Source organism: Ailuropoda melanoleuca, chromosome 6 (assembly GCF_002007445.2).
Source record: "Ailuropoda melanoleuca isolate Jingjing chromosome 6, ASM200744v2, whole genome shotgun sequence".
Classification (NCBI taxonomy): domain Eukaryota; kingdom Metazoa; phylum Chordata; class Mammalia; order Carnivora; family Ursidae; genus Ailuropoda; species Ailuropoda melanoleuca.
In genome coordinates, this window is record NC_048223.1 from 105,030,740 (window position 1) to 105,052,477 (window position 21,738).

The 21,738-nt window shown below is 37.2% G+C and overlaps 1 protein-coding gene across 3 annotated transcripts in view; it reads right to left on the reverse strand.

Annotated features, from left to right (window-relative positions):
- Nucleotides 1–21,738, reverse strand: part of CFAP43 (cilia and flagella associated protein 43) — a 101,864-nt gene that overhangs the window by 33,619 nt on the left and 46,507 nt on the right. For all 3 annotated transcript variants that reach the window (XM_034663242.1, XM_034663241.1, XM_034663240.1), the window contains 7 exons: nucleotides 20,784–20,931; nucleotides 20,191–20,292; nucleotides 19,344–19,421; nucleotides 6,677–6,802; nucleotides 2,709–2,813; nucleotides 1,308–1,424; nucleotides 178–402 (listed from right to left, as the gene is read on the reverse strand). In XM_034663242.1, coding sequence (XP_034519133.1) covers nucleotides 178–402; nucleotides 1,308–1,424; nucleotides 2,709–2,813; nucleotides 6,677–6,802; nucleotides 19,344–19,421; nucleotides 20,191–20,292; nucleotides 20,784–20,931 — 901 coding nt within the window. The remainder of the gene's footprint in view (nucleotides 1–177; nucleotides 403–1,307; nucleotides 1,425–2,708; nucleotides 2,814–6,676; nucleotides 6,803–19,343; nucleotides 19,422–20,190; nucleotides 20,293–20,783; nucleotides 20,932–21,738) is intronic.

Consider the following 21,738-nt stretch of genomic DNA (forward strand, 5'->3'; position numbering starts at 1 on the left):
AAGCAACTCTTGTACACAAGTTCTGTTTGAAGAACATGGACACACTAGCCATCTGGATATTTCTTTATGTACCTTAAAGACATCATTTGATTAGCATTAGATTTCAATTTGAGCCTTTGCAAGATGCCTCATGGGACTTTTTGGAGATTTTAGAGGATAAAGAAAAAATTCACCTACTTTCAGTAATACAATTTGGTTGATTTTCTCCTCTCTGGAATGAAGCTCCAATTGGCTTGACAACAAAGAGGCTTGTACGCCAAAATCAGTACTCAGACTGCCAAGCAGGTAATTGGGCAAGTTGGGATTTTTGACTGCCACTTCTTCTTCTTCTTCATCCTCCTCTTCATGGTGCTTTTTAGCCAAGGTAATTGTAGGCGGAACCTCTACAATTTCTTTCCGTAGCTAAATATAGAAAAAGGTGACACAAAAGTTAAGCCATGACAAGAATTCTCTAAAGGGCAATTTTGCAACAATGTAACTATTTCAGTCATTTTAGATGTTAAATTGTCTTGCCAACAACTGAATTCAAAGTGATGGATAGATCCTGAAACTGATTCAGAAGAGATTTAAGCTTTGGAAACTGATAAACTGTAGATAAGTCAAGAGAGTAAAAATTGTCCTTGATAGTATGTAATATTTATATTTGTCAGGATGACAGCTGCTTATACATATCTTGAGCCTTTCTTGGTACCTAAACATTAAACAATATACCTTCTCTTTATGTTTACAAAGAAACTTATTCACATAGGACTGGTGAGTGTAGGTTAAGAAGACTTGAAGTACGCCTTCATTTTATGTTTCAGAAGAAGAATGGAAGCGATGTTCAGGCCAAAACTACATTGATGGGGCAGTGTTCTGTAGTGGTCTGATAGAGACTGCTGCTTTAAAACAAACAAACAAACAGCTGGAACTGCTCTAGGAAAACCATAATTCCGCCAAAACAGATACTACTTCATCTTTGACCAATTATTTAAAACTATAATCCCTCGTGATAAAAGAAGATAAAAAGAGTAGAGTAGATGAAGACAACTTCTGACCAAAACAAGAACAAAACCCCAGATGTCATTTTTTAAAAGTATGTCCTGCTATTTGAGGGCTCGCTAGTATTGTATAGGATTATAGGCTTCTTGATTTAATGTGTGGATTTAGCTCCTATATTTATTAAAATATATTCTACAAATTAACAAGGAATGAAAATGTAAACAATATCTAAACTAATCTTAAGTTGTATCCTAACTCAAATCTTTACAGAGACCCTAAAATAAAACATATTACTAATATAAACACATATATTTTTAAAATTGTACTTTAAGACATTCTGTTTCAATCTTCTTTTGCTGCAAAACTCTCTTTAATTCTTTCAACTCTTCTTCCGTGCGTTCTTTCATTGGAAAGTTCTCAACCACGTAGGGCATGTGAAAGCACTTGAAAAAAAAAGCAAGATGAAATAAATTAATTTGTAGTACAATTGTGCGTATCAGAGGTAGACTGAGGGATATTATCCCTGATCAAAATTAATTCATAGGTCATCATGCATGAGTGGAATTGACAGTGGAAACTTTCTTTAAAATAAAACAATGTACATCATTTGTATTGGTGTAAACTTTGGGTAGAAATACTGTGCTTTTGGGGCACCTGGGTGGCACAGTCGTTAAGCGTCTGCCTTCAGCTCAGGGCGTGATCCCAGTGTTCTGGGATATAGCCCCACATCGGGCTTCTCTGCTAGGAGCCTGCTTCTTCCTCTCCCACTCCCCCTGCTTGTGTTCCCTCTCTCGCTGGCTGTCTCTCTCTGTCACATAAATAAATAAAACCTTAAAAAAGAAAAAAAAAAAAAGAAAAAAGAAATACTGTGCTTTTGTGAGGGATTTAGTTCTAGAGCAGTGGTTCTCAACCAGGAGTGATTTTGCTTGCCCTGCCCCCCTACTCCCCAGCCCTCCGGGGACATTTGACAATGTCTGGAGATATATTTGATTTTTACTAATGGGAGTTTTGGATGCTACTGGGGCCTAGTAGATAGAAGCCAAAACATCCTACAATCCACAGAACAGCCCTCACAACAAAGAATTATCCAGTCCCAAATGTGCTGCTCTTACAAAATCCTGTTTATCCAATTTGGGGGGGAGGCATATTTGAAGCCCTCACAACAAAGAATTATCCAGTCCCAAATGTGCTGCTCTTACAAAACCCAATTTATCCAAATTGGGGGGAGGCATATTTGAAATTGAGAAGGGTGCTCTTAATAGTTACTCTAGGACCACAGGCATAAACTGGGACTGCTGGTCACCCTACACAAAGAGGGAAATTGTGTTGGGAGGAATCTCAATGAAAAAGTATTAAAAAACCCAGACGTTTAGAGGGTACAGGTAGAACTGCGAACAATATTGTCTAGTTTTCGATTTGTGTGGAATGTGAGCGAAGTGGCCTTTTGGAAGAGATAGATATGAAGAGCAGATGCAGGTAATTCAGAGAGGAAAGAAAATCTTAAGAGATGGTGGCTTGGAAGTGCCCAGGGACTGAGCAGAGGGAAGAATGATAACAAGGGAAAGTGGCACAATGAGGTGGAATTTGGTATAGGGAGGGCAAGGATGCTCTGAATGCTTTTTCATGTATGCATTTTCTTAAAATTCTTTTAAAAATTTTTCTGCCATGAGACTTTCAATGAAAGTTCTCATCAGCTAAGGTGTTGTACCTAGAATTATATCTGTTACCTTAAGAGCTCGACCTTTCACAGCCATCGAATTCCAGCATTCTTCTTTAATAAGTTCAGCCAAATAGGCTTTGGCGAGGTTTTGCATCTCTGTGTCCTTTCTTATCTTGCAGAACAGTAGATGAAGAGAAACAATAAACATGAATATGTGGCTTCTTAAAAAATAATTTGCATTGTAAATTCACTGATCAGTCACAGCTGAACATTTAGTGGCTGTCTTCTTGCCCCACCACTCAGAGCTGCCCTGTGCTGAGATGCACTTGAGGAGAAACATTTTCCTGTTTCAAGGACTTTTCCTGAAGTTTAGTCTGGAGGCTTGGAATTCCCTTCCTTGAGGGTCAGGGTGTCAACACAAACACCTCTAAAGGCAAGAAGGTCCTAAACACGAGGCCAGTTGCATGGCCACGGTGGGCTGGACAGCTAAAATGCGCACTATCACAGATCTGGCATGTTGGTGTAGGGCTAGGGAGCGAACCCACTATGCCGGGTCTTCCTATTGTATTAGAGAAGTTTGAAAATGTGTATTTTTTATGAAACTACCAGATATCAAAATGTTGGCTTAATTCTTGTCAATGCACATTTGAAAGGCCAGTTTGTGACCTCTGTCTTGGGGTCACTTAATTCTTCTATTATTTATATCCACCATAAATAAATGTGCCATGACTCTTGGGGATCATATACTTGACCTTTTCTCAGTTAGAAACATGTTACCTTAATTGGTTTTATCTGCTTAAGTAAGCCAACTGCTTGACCTTTAAGTGACTAAGAATTCTTGTTTTAATGGAGTTTGCTAAAAGACCTAATATGAGGGGTGCCTGGGTGGCGCAGTCGTTAAGCGTCTGCCTTCAGCTCAGGGCATGATCCTGGCGTTATGGGATCGAGCCCCACATCAGGCTCCTCCGCTATGAGCCTGCTTCTTCCTCTCCCGCTCCCCCTGCTTGTGTTCCCTCTCTCGCTGAGTGTCTCTATCTCTGTTAAATAAATAAAATCTTTAAAAAATAAAAATAAAAAAAAAATAAAAGACCTAATATGGAAGTGAGGACCAACAATCTTTAGTCGTTAGGATCCTCTTCAAAACCTCTTTTGAACTGTTCTTTGTTGGCAGAATTATCAGCAAACTAGTTAAGAATAATATTCCCCAGATCAGAAAATGTCCTATTTGTTCATTCAATCACTCATGTTTATTTTATTCATTGTCTGATCAAAGGCTTTGATTTGTATTTTATTTCTTTTTTAACCATTGAGTTAATGGCTAATACAGTTTTAAATTATTTTTTTCTTAAATAAACAGCTGTTTTGGCCTACCAGTTGTCAGAACCTGCCTGATTCCTGGCCCACCCAGCCCTCCCCTTTCCACTGCTGAGGCTATTTGATCAACCCCACCAGACTCGGTCCCTATTTCTGTGTCCAGGTTGTCGTTAGTGGGCTTTGGTCTTTTCCCTATGGTTGCAATCCTGACCGGGGCTAACTAATAGCCTGGTCCCTTTAGGACTGGTATTCTCTTCCCAAATGTGCCTGGGTTTATGGTGCCATCTGCTAACACTGTTCTATGCTGGACCATCTGGTTTCACTATCACATCCAATCTGGGGCTAATATTTCTTCAAAGCCCAGAGCTCAAAAAAAGGTAATAATACTGGGGAAACAAGCATGTGAAGAGCCTTTCTCTGAGGCAACGACTGCCTCAGAGGATTAAGAAGGCTTCTGGGAAATATGCAGGGATTTGGTAAGTGGCAAGGAGCATCTGGAGCAGAGGCATGTGGTGGGAGTAATCAGGGTGGGTTTAATCAGTGGTCTGTAGGTCAGCAGGTCAGAGGAGGAGGTTTGTGGGGACGAGTGGTCACACGTGATCTTGGAGGGAGAAGCAACACTAGAGTGAGGATGGGGGTAGGCACCCAACCCAAACTCAATGCAGAGTGGTTAAGCTGAGCCGGCTAGGAAAACTGATGCCAGAATGGGAGCAGGCATTCGAGGCTCGAGTGAAGCCAGGGCCAAAGGAAAAGCCTGAAGCCTGGTAGGCAGACTGGGAGTGCTTGGCTTTTATCCAAGTTGTGAGACCTTAGCCAAGGGATTCTAGGTCCAAATCCTTAGCTTCCTCAAGTCGGGACAACAACAACCTACCTTTTTGGATGGTTTCAGCCATCGGAAATAAGTAACATTCAAAAGGCCCCTAAACTGGTGCCTATTTGTTATAATAAGAAAATGGGATCATTTCTCATAGCTTTCTGTTGAGCGTGACAAAAGCCGAATTCTTTACCATGATGTACAAGGTCTTCAGGGCTGGCCTCTGCTCCCACCTCATTCCACTGTCTCTCCTGTTCACTGTGCTCCTGTCCTTCTGGCCTTTCTGTTCCTGGAATACTCCATTTCTGACTCAGGGCCTTCATTCATGGTGCTTTCTCAGCCTGTCATTCTCTTCCCCTAACTCTCTGCATAGCTAACTCCTTTTCAATCCCAAATGAAATGTCACCTCTTTCAAGTAGTCTTTGACCACAGAAATAGATGCCCCACATCTATCACAGAATTCAGTTTACATCATAAAATACAGAGAGATTTGTTTAGGGTCTGTCTTCTCCCCCAGATTAGCCCCATGTGGGGAGGACCTATCTGTCTCAGTAATTGTATTCCCAGCACCAACAATAGTGCTGGCATGTAATAGATGTTCAATAAATGTTGCAGAATGAATGAACGGACAGATGAATTTTACCTCCCTCAGGTAGTTTTTACTTCTTTGAATCAGTCTAGTAAGGTCCTCTTGGTCCTGATTCTGTTATCCAATATATTTCCTTTCATCCTCAGCCTCACATCATTCACTAACTTGACAAATATGTCTCATTTCTATATCTTTACCTCAGTCATTAACATGTTTAACAGGAGAGAGTTCTGGAGCCTCTCTGCTAGAAGCATCAAATTATCAGCCTCTTTTTGATATAATTGTTTACCCACTTATAATCTACTTCAATGTCCTTGAATCCAACCATATTTCCTTCTCTTGCTTAGAAAAAACCGTTTTTATACTTGCATACTCAAAAAAATTAAATGTACTATTCAGGTTGAGAAAGAGGTAGCTTAAGCACATTCTGTGTAAATAGATAATAATTGGAATTCTTTTGTGGATGCCATACTCAAATATACTGAAACCAGAGGGAAAATGCGTGATGAAGGTGAAACTATTGAAACTACGTTATATCATGGCCACAGGACCTGGGATCGCTAGCATAGATGACAGAAGATACATTGGGGACATGGTAATTGCTAATCTTCTCTATTTTCAGAGTGGCCATAGAGTAGATGATGCTCAAAGCATAGAAAAATCAGTGAATAAAGGGAGAAAGATTTTAATTGTAATTAAGAAAGGGCTGGTGGCATCTGGGTGGCTCAGGCAGTTAAGTGTCCAACTCCTGATCTCAACTCAGGTGTTGATCTCAGCGGCGGCGTGAGTTCAAGCCCCACATTGGGCTCCATGCTGGGTGTGAAGCCAAAAGAATGGAATGGAATGGAATGGAATGGAATGGAATGGAATGGAAAGGAAAGGAAAGGAAAGGAAAGGAAAGGAAAGGAAAGGAAAGGAAAGGAAAGGAAAGGAAAGGAAAGGAAAGGTAAGGAAAGGTAAGGAAAGGAAAAAAAGAAAAAGAAAAAAAAGAAAGAAAAAGCAAGCAAGCAAGCTCACTAAACCAGAAGGTCCAAAGTTGGCATAAGGTGGCTGAGAGGATTTCTAAAAATGTTCAAACATATGGTGGATGATGGTTGGAATAAATATCATGAAAGAAAGACAGACATCAGATGTGTGGCTGGCCTAGACACTCTTCTTTCCCCTAACCCCCAAATTTAATAATTCTCTGACTCATCGCATTTATATGTACTAGGTTTTTTGTTTTATTTGCATTATCCTTGAAAAGTTCTCCTTCCCATTTTCTTTTTACTTCTTTCATTATATTTCTTTATGGTGCTTAAATTAGATTTTTCAGTACCTTTTTCACTTCTTCCTTATTTTCATCATGAAGCCTTTCCAGTTCTTCAAGATCTAGGCCAAATTCCTTTTGGTCTAATTTTGCAATATTATCTACTGCTTCATTTTCTTCCATCATAGTCAGAACCTGAATTTTCAAATAAGAAAGAGTGATGACAAGTGAAGAATTAAACTTTATAGACATGCTTTTCTGAGTCTCTTTAGATAGCAGTCAGTAAAAAAAAAAGATGTTTTGTTTATCTAAATGTAACTATCAAGTAAAGCATTAGATTATGGGCTTATTGTGGTCTTTTAAGTTTTCAGATTTAACCCTTAAAATCTGATTCATCTAAAAACAACAACAAAGATGTGTAAATTCATCACTTCATTGAATGAAATTGAGGAATTATTGATATTTAGGTGTGCTGATGGTTTTAAGAGTTCTTATTTTGGGGTGCCTGGGTGGGTCAGTCAGTTAAGCATCTGACCCTTGATCTCAGCCCGGGTCTTGATCTCATGGTTGTGAGCTCAAGCTCCATGTTGGGCTCCATGCTGGGTGTGAAGCCTACTTAAAAAAAAAATTAAAAAAAAAGTTATCTTCTAGAGGTACATACTTAAATAATTCAAGATGAAATGATATAATATCTGGGATTTACTTCAAAATGATCAGGAGAGGGGATAGTGGGTGAGGGTATAGATGAAACAATATTGGCCATTGGATTTATTATTATCATCTCTCCTCTTATATATCTTTGAACATTTATAAAATAAAAATTATCTTTAAAAAAGTATCTTTAGGGGCGCCTGGGTGGTTCAGTCGTTAAGCAACTGCCTTCAGCTCAGGCCATGATCCTGGGGTCCTGGGATTGAGCCCTGCATTGGGCTCCCAAGGAAGCCTGCTTCTCCCTCTCCCACTTCCCCTGCTTGTGTTCCCTCTCTCGCTGTCTCTCTCCATCAAATAAATAAAATCTTTAAAAAAATTATCTTTAAAAGTTTATAACTTCAGAAAACTCAGGGCCAAAGGATATACATTGTAACATATATGACAAAGTACTAATATCTTCAATACATAAAGAGCTCTTACAAAAAAACAAAAAAATCAGAAAATATACTAGAAAAATTGAAGACTTGAATTTCAAAATGGTTGACTGAGAATGGGCTTTATAATCATCCTTTTCTGCCTCAATCCATAAAATTAAGAGGAAAGAAGTGTATAATAAATAGATAAGTTCATTACTACAATTAAGAGGAAAAAAGGATCCTTCTGTACCACGGAAACTGTAACATCTGAAAGATGAAAATCAGATGGCTCTGAATGATATATGATAGTCTCAAGTGCCCACAAGACAATCCTTAACAAAATGTAGAAGCTATACCAGATATAGGAGCATAGGGTAACCTGGAAGTAACTGGCAGAGTGATTAGTTGAGGGTACTACATTAGAAACAGGGAGTGGACAGAGCCTGCACGTATATGTACTGCCACTTGATAAAACTCCCTGGGGGCCCAGCAGTAGTAACATGGGTATTTGCTGCCAAGAGGAGGGAATTGGAATGAACATTTGGGTGGGAGAGATAAGGCAATGACAAGGAGTGTGCCAGTGGCTAGAAGGAATTCAGAACATCTCCCCCTGCCACAAGATAGGTGGCCAAGCCACTTCCCAACACCAGCCACCCCTTTTCATTTTACTGAAAACAGATCAGAATACTTGCTGAAGTCAGATCTCCTACATATCTTCCCAAGCAGGTTCAACTGGTGTAGTGGAATTATAATGGGGCATGTCAATTTTAAAGATAAGCACACAACAGTAATAATAATAGACCACTAATAGTTGGGGAACAACAAGACCATTAAAGAGAGACAATAAATTCAATAAACAGAAGACTTGTTACACAAACAGAGTTAATTAAACAAGAGTGGAATTTTACAGTAACTAGGGATGCAAAATATTGTGTCTCATAAAAAGAATCAAGAGATTATAGAACTTAAAAGTTTGATTTTTGAACAAAAAAAAATTCAATAGATGGGCTGAATAGCAAGAAGGACACAACTGAAGATAATTAGTGATCTGCAAGACTCAGTTAAGAATTCTGCTGGGTATGACCAAAAAAATAAATAAAAAGAAAGTGTGAAAGAAAAGTGAAAGCACTTGTATGACACAACTAGAAGGACCTATAACTAATACACTTCATAAGGAGTGAATAAAGAGAATGAGGGCCACAGTTGTTGAAAGAAATAACAATGGAGAATTTTCAAAAACATAATACAGCATAAATTCTGAAGAGTGTAAGGGCATAACCAGTGTGGATCAGGCCCAGGTCTAGACACAGAAATACTGTGAAACATAAGAACCAAATCCAAAACATTTCTGAAGGGGAAAAGAATATTGCCAAGTAGAAGAATCTGTCTAATAGAAGACCCACCTAGCAATACTAGATGGAAGAATACATTGGATCAATAGCTTTGGATCAAATTTTTCAGGGGAAGAAAAACCTTGAATCTGTAATTCTATAGTCATTAAACCATCATTCAAGTGCAGAGTTGATGTAGAGTAATTTATAGACAGTCAGGGGCTCAGAAAGTTCACCAATACCCGCACCTCTGAAAGGATTATTAAGGATGTACCACTGCCAGAGGAAGTTGGGTAGAAAGACTTAAGTCTAAATAAGATTTACATGTTTTTAAGAGTCTTAAAAACTAGCAATTCAGAGCTATAATTCCAAATGGTATCATTGAGAGAAGGTGAGGGAAACAGTGGAAGCTGAAAAAATAAAAAGTAACAATAACACACTGAAGATCTTGTCTTATCTGGAGGGTGAATATGGTATGATATACACTAAACCAGAGCTTCTTCAACTTTAATGTGCCAACGAATCACTTGGGGGGTCTTGTTAAAGAACAGATTCTGATTCAGGACATTCAGGATGGGATTAGGATTCCAGGTGATGTCTGTGCTGCGGTGCTCTTCCACTGACTAGGAAGGCACCAGATGATGCAGAAAAATAGGAAGTCAAGCATGTGGGTTATTTTTTTTTAAATAGAAATGGAATTATGACTACCAAAATAGTAAAGAAAAAAAGAAAAATAACTTAAAAAGTATGAGCAATCCAAGAAGATAGGAAAGAGGGAAAAAGAAATAAGTTGAAAATATGTTAAATAGAAAACCAAAAATAAAATGGCAGGAATAATTTTAAACATACCAATAATCATAATAAATGTGTCTAAACTTACCTATTAAAAAGTTCAGACAGAATTTACAAAAAATAATCCAGCTGTATATTGGTTAGCAGACAAAAGAAAGTTGGAAATAAAGGAATGGAAAAAGGTATATAAGTAAGTGAAATATATAGCAAAAAAATTAATATAGCAAAAAGAAATATAGCAAAAAATAATGTAAAAACCAAATGTAGATTAAGAACATCAAAAGAGAAAAAGATAGCTATTTCATAAGGATAAAAGGAATAATTTATTGAGGAGATCTCTTGTGCACATTTTGGCATCTAACATAAATATTGCTAGAAATACAAAGATAAATTGACAAATTGCTAATCATATCCTAGAAAATAACAGTTCAAATAGCAAAAACATAAATATGAATATAAAGAACTTGACACAATTAGACTGATCTAATAGGAAATTAAAGAACATCAGGCCTCCCCCCCACAAAAAAACCCCCAGAGAATAAGACAGTCTTTACAACTGCACATGCGACAGTTAAAAAAGTGACTGGATACAAGGCTACAAAGATAATCTTAACAAGCTTTATTTACTGGCCACAGTGAAATAAACTTCAAAGTTAGCAAAAGAAAGATATACAAAACAATCTATAATAATATACAAGGCAATATGAAAAATGAAAACAGACAGATGCATACACTCTTCTAGGAAACCCTTTGGTTGATGTGTTCAAAATGGAATTACAAATGTTTACAACTAAGGGAAGATGAGAAAGTTACTTATCAAAATCAATGCAATATACTCAAAGTGGTACTCAGAGGTATATTTATAGCCTTTCACACATTGAAAAACAATAGGAAATAAACCAAGTTTTCAACTCAAAAAAGTAACAAAATGAGGACAAATAAACCTGATGGAAGTAGGGAAGAACAAATAAAATTCTCAATTGATAAAACCCTAAAATAGTCAAACATATAGGTATAAAATTATATATAATGTTCTCTTATCATAAGAGTCAAGTCAATAAAAACTGTACCATATTAATAAAAGAGAAATGCTATTATAAAGTGTGATAAAAAAGATAAAAGGCATAAATATACAATTAGGAGTAGAGAGCTATAATTGAAAAATCAGAAAAGACTTGCAATTAGAATATTATATACATTTATTTATTTTAAAGTCTAGATGAGACAGACAATATTCTAAGAAAATATAAAATATCAAATCTATACTTGAAAAGAAATAGAAAACTTGACAAGACTAATGACTGTAGAAAAACTTGAAACAAAGAAAAGAATCAACTCCTGTTATAGAAATCAGGCACAGACAGTGTGTGAGTTTTCCATTTTTTTAACCAAATATTAAAAAAAGAGAGAGAGAGAATTTGCACTTTATATAAACTGTTCCAAAGCATGCGGGAAAAAAATAGAAAACTACTCAAGTCACTTGTTAAGCCTAGTATAACCCTGATATAATTGGACAAAGAAAGTACAAGAAAACAATATAATAGAGATACAAAAATCCTAAATAAAATATTAGCAAATGGAATCCGGTGTAAAATTATCAATGTCTATTGGAGGAACACAGGGTACTTGATAAACTTCACAATAAAATTCACAATAAAAACTCTTAGGTAACAAGGGATAGAAAGGAATTTTACTTGTGAAAGCATATCTAACAGATGCTGAGGCAAGTATCACACTTAAAAGTTAGAAACTTTCCCAGTAAGGTCAGGAAGAAGACAAGCATGTCCATCCACTCTCATGACCACTATTATATTAGAAGCCCTTGGCATAAGACAAGAAAAAAAAATGAAGTATACAAATTGATAAGAGATATGATTTTCAGAAGATATGATAGTTTGCCTAGACAATCCAAGAGAAACAATTGACAAAAGAAGAGAACTAAAAAGAGAATTCAGCAAGGTGATCAGATATAAAAGATAAAATCAGTAACATTCATATATATTAGTAGTAACCAATTAGAAAATGTAATACAAAAATATTCCATTCACAAAAGCAAAAAAAACTATAAAATATCTAAAATAAACCTAATAAGAAAATTATACAAAGTCACTTTTAGACTGTAAAACTTCACTGAACAATTTTTAATTGAATAGATATATATTTATTTACATATAAATATTATATTTATGTAATACATATTATATATAAGATTTATATTATAGGGGGAGTGGTAAGATGGTGGATTAGTAGGGTGACCCTAAGCCTGATTCCTCACTGGAACACAGATAGATAAAAATTGGACCATTCTGAACACCCATGAAATCGATCAGAAGTCTTGGAGAAGGAAGCTGCACATCTACAAACCAGAAAAACAAACTGTGGAAGATGGAGGAATTCACCCCAAAAGAAAGAATAGGAAGAAATCATGGCCAGAGACTTAATCAATGCAGGTATAAGTAAAACATCTGAACTAGAATTTAGAACAATAACTGTAAGGATACTAGCTGGGCTTGAAAAAAACATAGAAGACACTAGAGAATCCCTTACTGAAAAAATAAAAGAACTAAAATCTAGTCAGGCTGAAATTAAAAATGTTGTAACTGAATGCAATCTCAAGTGGAGGCCATAAAAATGAGGATGAACAAATCAGAAGAGCGAATCAATGATACAGAAGATAAAATTATGGAAAATAATGAAGCTGAAAAGAAGAGCGAAGAAAACTCAGTGATTCCATAAGTGAGATAATATCCATATTACAGGAGTCTCAGAAGTTAAGGAACAGGAAAAAGCGGCAGAAGGTTTATTTGAACAAATTATAGCTGAGAACTTTCCTAATCTGGAGAAGGAAACAGGCATTCAAGTCCAAGAAGCACAGAGAACACTCTTCAAAATCAACCCAAATTAGAAAAAAAAAAAAAAAGGTCAATACCTCAACACATTATAGTGAAGTTTTCAATTTACAAAGATAACGAGAAAATCCTGAAAACAGCTTGGGACAAGAGGTCCTTAACCTATAAGGGTAGGCACATATGGCTGGCAGCAGACCTGTCCACAGAGACCTGACAGGCCAGAAAGGGCTAGCATGATATATTCAACATGCTAAACGGGGAAAATATGCAGCCAAGAATACTTTATCCACAAGGCTCTCATTTAGAATAGAAGAGATAATGCGTTTACAAGACAAACAAAAACTAAAGGAATTTGTGAACACTAAACCAGTCCTGTAAGAAATATTAAAGGGGACCCTTTGAGAAGAGAGAGAGTCAAAAAGTAACAAAGACTAGAAAGGAACAGAGACAATCTACAGGATTAGCAACTTTACAGGTAATACAATGGCACTAAAATCATATCTTTCAATAATTATGCTTAATGTAAATGGACTAAACGCTCCAAGCAAAAGGCATAGGGTATCAGAATGGATTAAAAAAACAAGACCCATCAATATGTGCTTATAAGAGACTCATTTTGGACCCAAAGACACCTCCAGATTGAAAGTGAGGGGGTGGAGAGCAATTTACCATGCTAATGGACATTAAAAGAAAGCTGAAGTAGCCATCCTTATAACAAACAGATTTTAAAGCAAAGACTGTAATAAGAGATGGAGAAGGACACTATATCCTAATAAAGGGGTCTATCCAACAAGAAATCTAACAATTGTAAATATTTACAATTGTTCCCTACAATAGCTCCCTAACTTGGGAGCAGCCAAATATATAAACCAAATAATAAAAAAATTAAAGAAACTTATTGATGATAATACAATAGTAGAGGACTTTCACCTCACTCACAGCAATGGACAGATCATTTAAGCAGAAGGTCAACAGGGAAACCAGGGTTCTAAATGACACACTGGACCAGATGGACTTAACAGATATCTTCAGAGCAGTTCATCCCAAAGCAGCAGAATACACATTCTTCTCGAGTGCACATGGAACATTCTCCAGAATAGATCACATACTGGGTCACAAATCAGTTTTAACTGGTACAAAAAGACTGAGATCATACCATGCATATTTTCAGACCACAATGCTATGAAACTTGAAGTCAACCACAAGAAGAAATTTGGAAGGACCACAAATACATGGAGGTTAAAGAACACCCTACTAAGGAATGAATGGGTCAGTCAGGAAATTAAAGAAGAATTTAAAAAATACACAGAAGCAAATGAAAATGAAAACATGACAGTTCAAAACCTTTCAGATGCAGCAAAGGCAGCCCTAAGAGGGAAGCATATAGCAATACAAGCCTTTCTCAAGAAGCAAGAAAAGCCTCAAATACAAAACCTAACCTTATACCCAAAAGAGCTAGAAAAAGAACAGCAAATAAAGCCTAAATCCAGCAGGAGAAGAGAAATAATAAAGATAAGAGCAGAAATCAATGATGTAGAAATTAAAACAAACAAACAGTAGAATAGATCAATGAAACTAGGAGCTGGTTCTTGGAAAGAATTAATAAGATTGTTAAACCCCTAGCCAGACTTATCAAAAAGAAAAGAGAAAGGACCCAAATAAAAAAAATCATGAATGAACAAGGAGAGATCACAACCAACACGGAAGAAATCTGAATAATTATAAGAGAATATTATGAGCAATTATATGTCAACAGATTAGGCAATCTAGATGAAATGGATACATTCCTAAAAACATATAAACTACCAAAACTGAAACAGGAAGAAATAGAAAACTTGAACAAACCCATAACCAGCAAGCAAATTGAAGCAATAATTAAAAATCTCCCAATAAACAAGAGTCCAGGGCCGGATGGCTTCCCATGCTCACGGATTAGAAGAATAAATATTGTTAAAATGTCTACGCTTCCCAAAGCAATCTACACATTCAATTCAATCCCTATCAAAATACCACCAGCACTTTTCACTGAGATGGAACAAACAATCCTAAAATTTGTATGGAACCAGAAAAGACCCTAAATAGCCAAAGTAATGTTGAAAAAGAAAACCAAAGCTGGAGGTATCACAATTCTGGACTTCAAGCTGTATTACAAAGCTGTCATCATCAAGACAGTACGGTACTGGCACAAAAGCAGACACATAGATCAATGGAACAGAATAGAGAACCCATAAATGGATCCTCAGCTCTATAGTCAACTAATCTTGTACAAGGCAGGAAAGACTATCCAATGGAAAAAAGACCATCTCTTCAACAAATGGTGTTGGCAAAATTGGACAGCCACATGTAGAAGAATGTAACTGGACCACTTTATTACACCATATACAAAAATAAACTCAAAATGGATGAAAGACCTAAATGTAAGACAGGAATCCATCAAAATCCTAGAGGACAACACAGCAACCCCTGTGACCTCGGCTAGAATTTCTTGCTAGACGTGTCTCCAAAGACAAGGGAAACATAGGCTAAAATGAACTATTTGGACTTTATCAAGATAAAAAGCTTTTCCACAGCAAAGGAAACAGTCGACAAAACCAAAAGACAACCGACAGAATGGGAGAAGATATTTGCAAATGTCTTATCAGATAAAAGGCTAGTATCCAAAATCTATAAAGAACTTATCAAACTCAACACCCAAAAAACAAATGTCGAGAAATGGGCAGAATTCATGAATAGACATTTCTCCAAAGAAGACATACAAATGGCAGACATGAAAAAACGCTCAACATCACTTAGTCAGGGAAATACAAATCAAAAGCACAATGAGATACCACTTCACACCAGTCAGGATGGCTAAAATTTAACAACTCAGGAAACAACAGGTGTTGGTGAGGATGTGAAGAAAGGGGAAACCTCTTACACTGTTGGAGAATGCAAACTGGTACAGACACTGTGGAAAACAGTATGGAGCTTCCTTAAGAAGTTAAAAATAGAACTACCCTACAACCCAGCAATCGCATTTCTACATATTTATCCAAAGGATGCAAAAATAGTTATTCCAAGGGGCACATGCGCCCCAACGTTTTTAGCAGCAATGTCCACAATAGCCAAGCTATGGAAAGGGCCCAGATGTCCATTGACATTTAATTGATAAAGAAGATGTGGTATATATATACAATGGAATACTACTCAGCCATCTAAAGAATGAAATCTTGCCATTTGCAATGAAATGGATGGAACTAGGGGGTATTATTCTAAGCAAAATTAGAGAAAGACAATTATGATATGATTTCACTCAGGAAATTAAGAAACAAAACAGTTGAACATAGGGGAAGGGAAAGAAATATAAAACAAGATAAAAACAGAGAGGGAAGCAAACTCTTAACTATAGGAAACTGTAGGAAACAAACTGAGGGTGGCTGGATGGGAGGTGAGTGGAGGGATGGGGTAACTGGGTGATGGGTATTAAGGAGGGCACTTGATGTAATGAGCACTGGGTGTTAGATGCAACTGATGAATCACTCAATTCTACCCTGAAACTAATAATACACTATGTGTTAACTAAATTGAATTTAAATAAAAAAATTTTTAAAGATTTTTATTATACATTTTAATATATATTTTATGTAACATATAAAATATATATATATGTAAACTCAGAGATAGCAAATAAATTCTTACCCAAATCAAAGATAAACAATGTATTCTCCAAGTCAAATCAGAGTTTTTACTTTGAGATTGACAAGACAATATTAAAATTCAAATAGAAAAATAAATGTGCATAAAAAAGGCCAACACTTTACTATTTTTGAAAAAGAAGAGTAAAGGGAGAATTACCTTCAAGGTATAAAAATATTTTATAAAGAGATACCTATCAAAATAGTTTGGAATTGGCCTAGGAAATGATCAATCCTCAATTTCAGAATAGAGAGTCCAGGAACAATACTGTATACGTGGGAATCCAGGGATTGACAGAGGAAGCACTGCAAATCATTGGAGAAAGGGTGACATAGTCAATAAAAAGTACTGAGAAATGTGGCAGGGATATTTTTGAAACTCGGTTTTTCTTAAAATGTCTTTATCCTACTGCCACACTCATTTGATAGCTTGCCTCAGTGTTTGAAAATTAATAAATTTGATCCATACCTCATACCATTCATGAAAATAAATTACAGGTGAAATAAAGGAGTATTAGAAGAAAAGTATGTGAGACTCTGGAAGACCTTTTAAAATCAGAACAAAAAGCTCTAAATAAATATCAATACATTTAGATCAATATTTATACATTCTGCATTTTAAAAGGCATATTATAAAAGTTAAGACACAAGACAAAAATATCTGTAGTATATTGGGTTGAAACATATGAAACTGTGATTTCACGTAGCTCAACCTAATAATAAAGCCAGCTCTCGGTTTTTCTCCTTGGACACCTCTATGCTCTTTCCCCCTCCCAGCTGACTGTGACAAGCTCAAGCAAGGCAACCTCAGAAGCCAGGTGCGGAAGCCAGCAGACTCTCTGCCACCTGCATCTCTGAACAACTGCATGGAACAGAGCAGCTAATGACCTGAAATAAATTTCCAATCCCAATGCCACCATATTTTTGGAGTTTAGTTATCGTCACAGCTTAATTAGCCCTAATTACCACAAATATAAATTAAAAATAAAAATAAAGAACTCTACAATCAAAAGGAAAAAGACCAACAACCTGATATAAAAATAGGCAAAGGATATGAACAAGGAATTCACAGAAGAGGAAGGTCTTTTAGAGTTATGAGAAGATATTCAACCTAATTAGTAATAAGGAAAATCAAACAAAGGGGAGGAAATTCCCAAAGAAAAATCTGAGGACATTTCCCAGAACTGAAGGACAAAGGTTTTTTTTATTGAAAGTGCTCACCAATGTCTAGCACATGAGAAAGACAAAAAATAGCAAACAAACTAGGGTCCTGGTGCAAAATAGGTGACACACTCAAAAGGGATAACTGGGGAGAGGGACTTTTACAAAAGTCTCGTCAGGGTAAAGGAAACCAGCAAGGCATAATAAAGCATCTCAAGCTAGCAACCACAGACACCGATCACCACTCCTATGTGTGAAGGGCAAGGGTGGGGAGCGGTTACCAGAAGCTGGAGAGATCTGTAGCTATAGGAAAGGGCTGGCTGTCACTGCCAAATCATAATACCACAAAGAGGTCACTGGAGGAATAAAGACTCTGACCTCTGATCTCCCACGGAGGCCACTCACTGACTATGCCCAACCAGAAGCGAGAGGCAAGACACCACCACAAAGGCCAGCCTCTTGGGGCTGAGAACAGGGTGGAAAAGGGTGGGGAATGTATCAGCATCCATCAAATCTATCCAGATGCACAACTGTGAAATTTCCTAACAGTTGGGATTCAGGATTCTATAAGTTTGCAGAGACAAAATCTGGTTACTTAGAAAGAAATGGGAATCAGAAAGGTATTGGATTCTCTAACGCAAACACTGAGAGCTAGAAGATGATGGAGCAAGCCTTCAAAATTCCGAGGGGAAACCAAGGAACACTGAGGCAAGCTATCAAATGAGTGTGGCAGTGGGATAAAGACATTTTAAGAAAAACCGAGTTTCAAAAATATCCCTGCCACATGCCCTTTCCCAAGAACAGAGCCCAAGCATTGTACGAGTCTAAGGGGGCAGGCACCATGCACACTGCCTTACATGTAAACGGCATGCCAGAAGCACGGCTACCTGGTCAATGAGGTCCGCAAGCACAGAACAACACAGCAGTCCTGCTTAGGAAGCTACTGGAAGATGTATGTCAAGAAAACAAAGAAAAATGCATGGAAAGAGGGGCTCCAACTCAGGGGGCAGGTGAGAGGATTTCCCAGATGGATAGATAAGAGGAGTTCCTAGTTCCTTAGACTAGAGCTGGAAGATGGAAAAGAAGGTCCTAAAAACAAACCAACCAACCACTGACGGTGTGACTACCTCAGGTGTTTGACTGAATTGAGAAGTTTTTAGCATTTTGAGAGTCTGAATCGGTAATAGATACATAGAAAGGCTTAATCCAAAACAAAGGCAATTATTAATTCCAGGAAAAATATGATTATAAAAATGGAAATGTAATCATAACATAACATGTGGCTCAGCTATGAAGTATATTTACGTAACTATAATGGTGCGCATGCTGAGTATGGATTTATGTGTATGTTGTAGTGATGGGGTGTAAAAGAACCTAAATACTCATCTTCCATACCAGGAAGCCCACAGTTAGCGTCAAAATAGAAATAACAAGAAAAAACAGTAACAAAGACCAGTTAGAAAGAGGTAAATATTCAAACAAAAAAGCTAAAAGAATTGAAAACATTTACCTCGGGCATACAGGAATCATAGTGAAGAAAAGTACAGCAAGTGTTGCTTTAAAAACATTTTTAATTATATAACTCATTATTTAACCTGTAAAGGTGTAAACATATAACTTTGATAAAAATAAGTACTAAAAAAAGAAGTAAGACCCAGTGTCAGGAAGACCGAAAAGAAAACCACTGTTCATACATAGCGTGGTCTGGTACAAATACCACCATGTTACAGCACCTCAGAAAACCGAGCTTACTGGCAGAGGGCAAAAGGGTACAGCTCCTCATGCTGTGTTGGATAAAATAAAGCTCAAAAAGAAATTTTAGACTGAGGGCCAGTATTCGTTTATGAAATCACAACACTTACAGTTTTAGCAAGTGCTTTGATTCCTGTTTTTATCTCTTTCCTTTTCTTGGAAAACAGTTTCACCTCATTTTTGATGGCCTGAAATGGAACAAGTGTATCACTTAAACAAGCAAGAGAAATGATAGTTATATGATAGGTAGATACCTGCACACAGAGGTACATAGATACATAGGTAGCACTTCTCTGGAAACAATTTTGTAAAGACTAATAATGTCTTTACATGGAATACCACAAAGTGTACATGGAATACCACACTGCAGAGCCTAGCTTAAGTCCACTGCTGCTCTGTCAGGGACCCTCGAAGCAACTTGCAAGTGATGTCATTTAGAAGGCCAACAGAAAGAAGATAAATAATTTTAAAAAATTAAATAGAGAATAGCTGGCAAAGGAAACCAGTCTGCTATTTTATTGGGAACTTGAGTGAGACTAACAAGGTAAATAGAGACACAAAGCTGCTAGCTTTGTCACTTTCCTGCACATCTGAAGCCACCATGTCCTTTCTCCTGTTCCTGGCCCACCCATTTTCTTTAAATCAACTTTGCAGCATCCCCCAACATTGACTCCAACATGAAGTATCTGATTATTCTTCACTTTGGCTTCCCCTAGACACATTTGTGCTGTTTCATTTTAGCTTAGCTACTGTTCCTAAAGCTAATAACTTCATTTAAAAGGCTGGGCTAGATTAAGGTGTTTGCTTTCAGGAAAGTTTACACTTGTATGATGTAATGCTCTGCCAAGTAGTATCTCGTTCTACTTTCTAACTTTCCAATGGGTTTTCATAGGAAACTAATCTATTTGGCACGCTTACAGAGCATTACTTCAAACCTCTTCCATGTTTTATAAATACCTCTTGGCTTTTTTGTTGTATCCAGGGAATTTCCTTTATATTATCAACTTGGACTAATTCCTCTTGTGATGAATCAGTGCTTGGCTTCATATTCTCATTTATCTTAGGAGAAGACAGACAGACATTTTCTTAAAATTAAAATTATTTTCCTCCCACTCTACTTCATATATAATTGCTTTGAATCTCTTTACACTTGTTGCATTTTTAAAATACCAAAAATTTTGCCTACCCAAGATGTAATATTTTAATAATTTACTTCCTACCAGTCTGTCCTTATATCAGCCACACTTTTCTCTGAGAAAGCAAAAATGATCAGACAGGTCACACATTCACCAAATCACTCTTTGCTCCTGCCTATCAAGCCCAGCCCTGCCATTCGTACTTAGGATCTCAGTCTTTTCCTCCTTCTTGGGGTCTTTACAGTTAAATAAAAAAAAAAAAAATCCCATTGCTCTTCTGCTCCATCCATTCTTCCTTTCTACTGAAAACTGGTATCTGATTTAGAAAGGAAGAGAGAGTAGGTGGAGGGAAGAGGGGAAGGAAGGAAGGGAGGGAGGGAGGAAAGAAGGACAAACACTATATTGGAACTCAACTGTGTGTTCAGATTTTGATTCCAAATTCAAGGACTCTCCTTGTTGTATACTTAAATAATCATTCTCCTTATCCATGGTGTTGCTCAGAGAAATTAAAAGTTTCTGGCAATAATGGATAATGTCACTGGCTAGGTTTCCTCCAAGCCGCCTATATTAATAAAAAAGAAAAGAAACGAGCTACAAAATCACAATTTTAAAAAGTCACATTTTAGCAGCATTATTTCCAGATACCTAACCATTTCTACAAAAAGAAATATGGGGTTAATTCTCCACAGTGCCCTGTAGTTATTAGGACTCTACTTCTTAGAGGTGAGCCCTTCCATAGGCTCCCAGACACGACAGTCCTCTTGACCTCTCTGAGGTGACCTTTCCTCACTCTGTCCCTGGATCCTACATGTCCTCTGTACCCACCTGCCTTGGCCACCGCACAGAAAAGCCACTGTTCCGGTGGAGCCTTAGAACATACTAGGCATTGCTTTGCTTCACATACATAATCACATTGTCATATTTGGTTCTCACAACCCCCACCTGCCATTGAGGGAAGCATCACTTCCATGCAATATACCAGGGCATCTCAAANTATTGAGGGAAGCGTCACTTCCATGCAATATACCAGGGCGTCTCAAACTTTAGGCACATCAGCATTGCGTGGATGCGGGTGTGTTAAGAACAGATTCCCGGGCCCCACCCACAGAGATTCTGATTCAGAAAGTTTGGATAAGGACCAAAAATAAGCATTTCTAACAAGCTTACAGTTGCTGCAGAACCCACCTTGAGTAACATTGTTATAGACAATTTAGAGAGGGTATTATTAGGTGCCTAAGGTCACAAGTTAAGTCCTGGACCAAGGTTTCAAAATCAACTTTGTTTTGCGTCCGAAGTTCACGTGATTAACTACCCGCGGATGGAAATGACCTCACTTCTATAAAGAGGGTTCCAGCACTTGTCCGCCGTT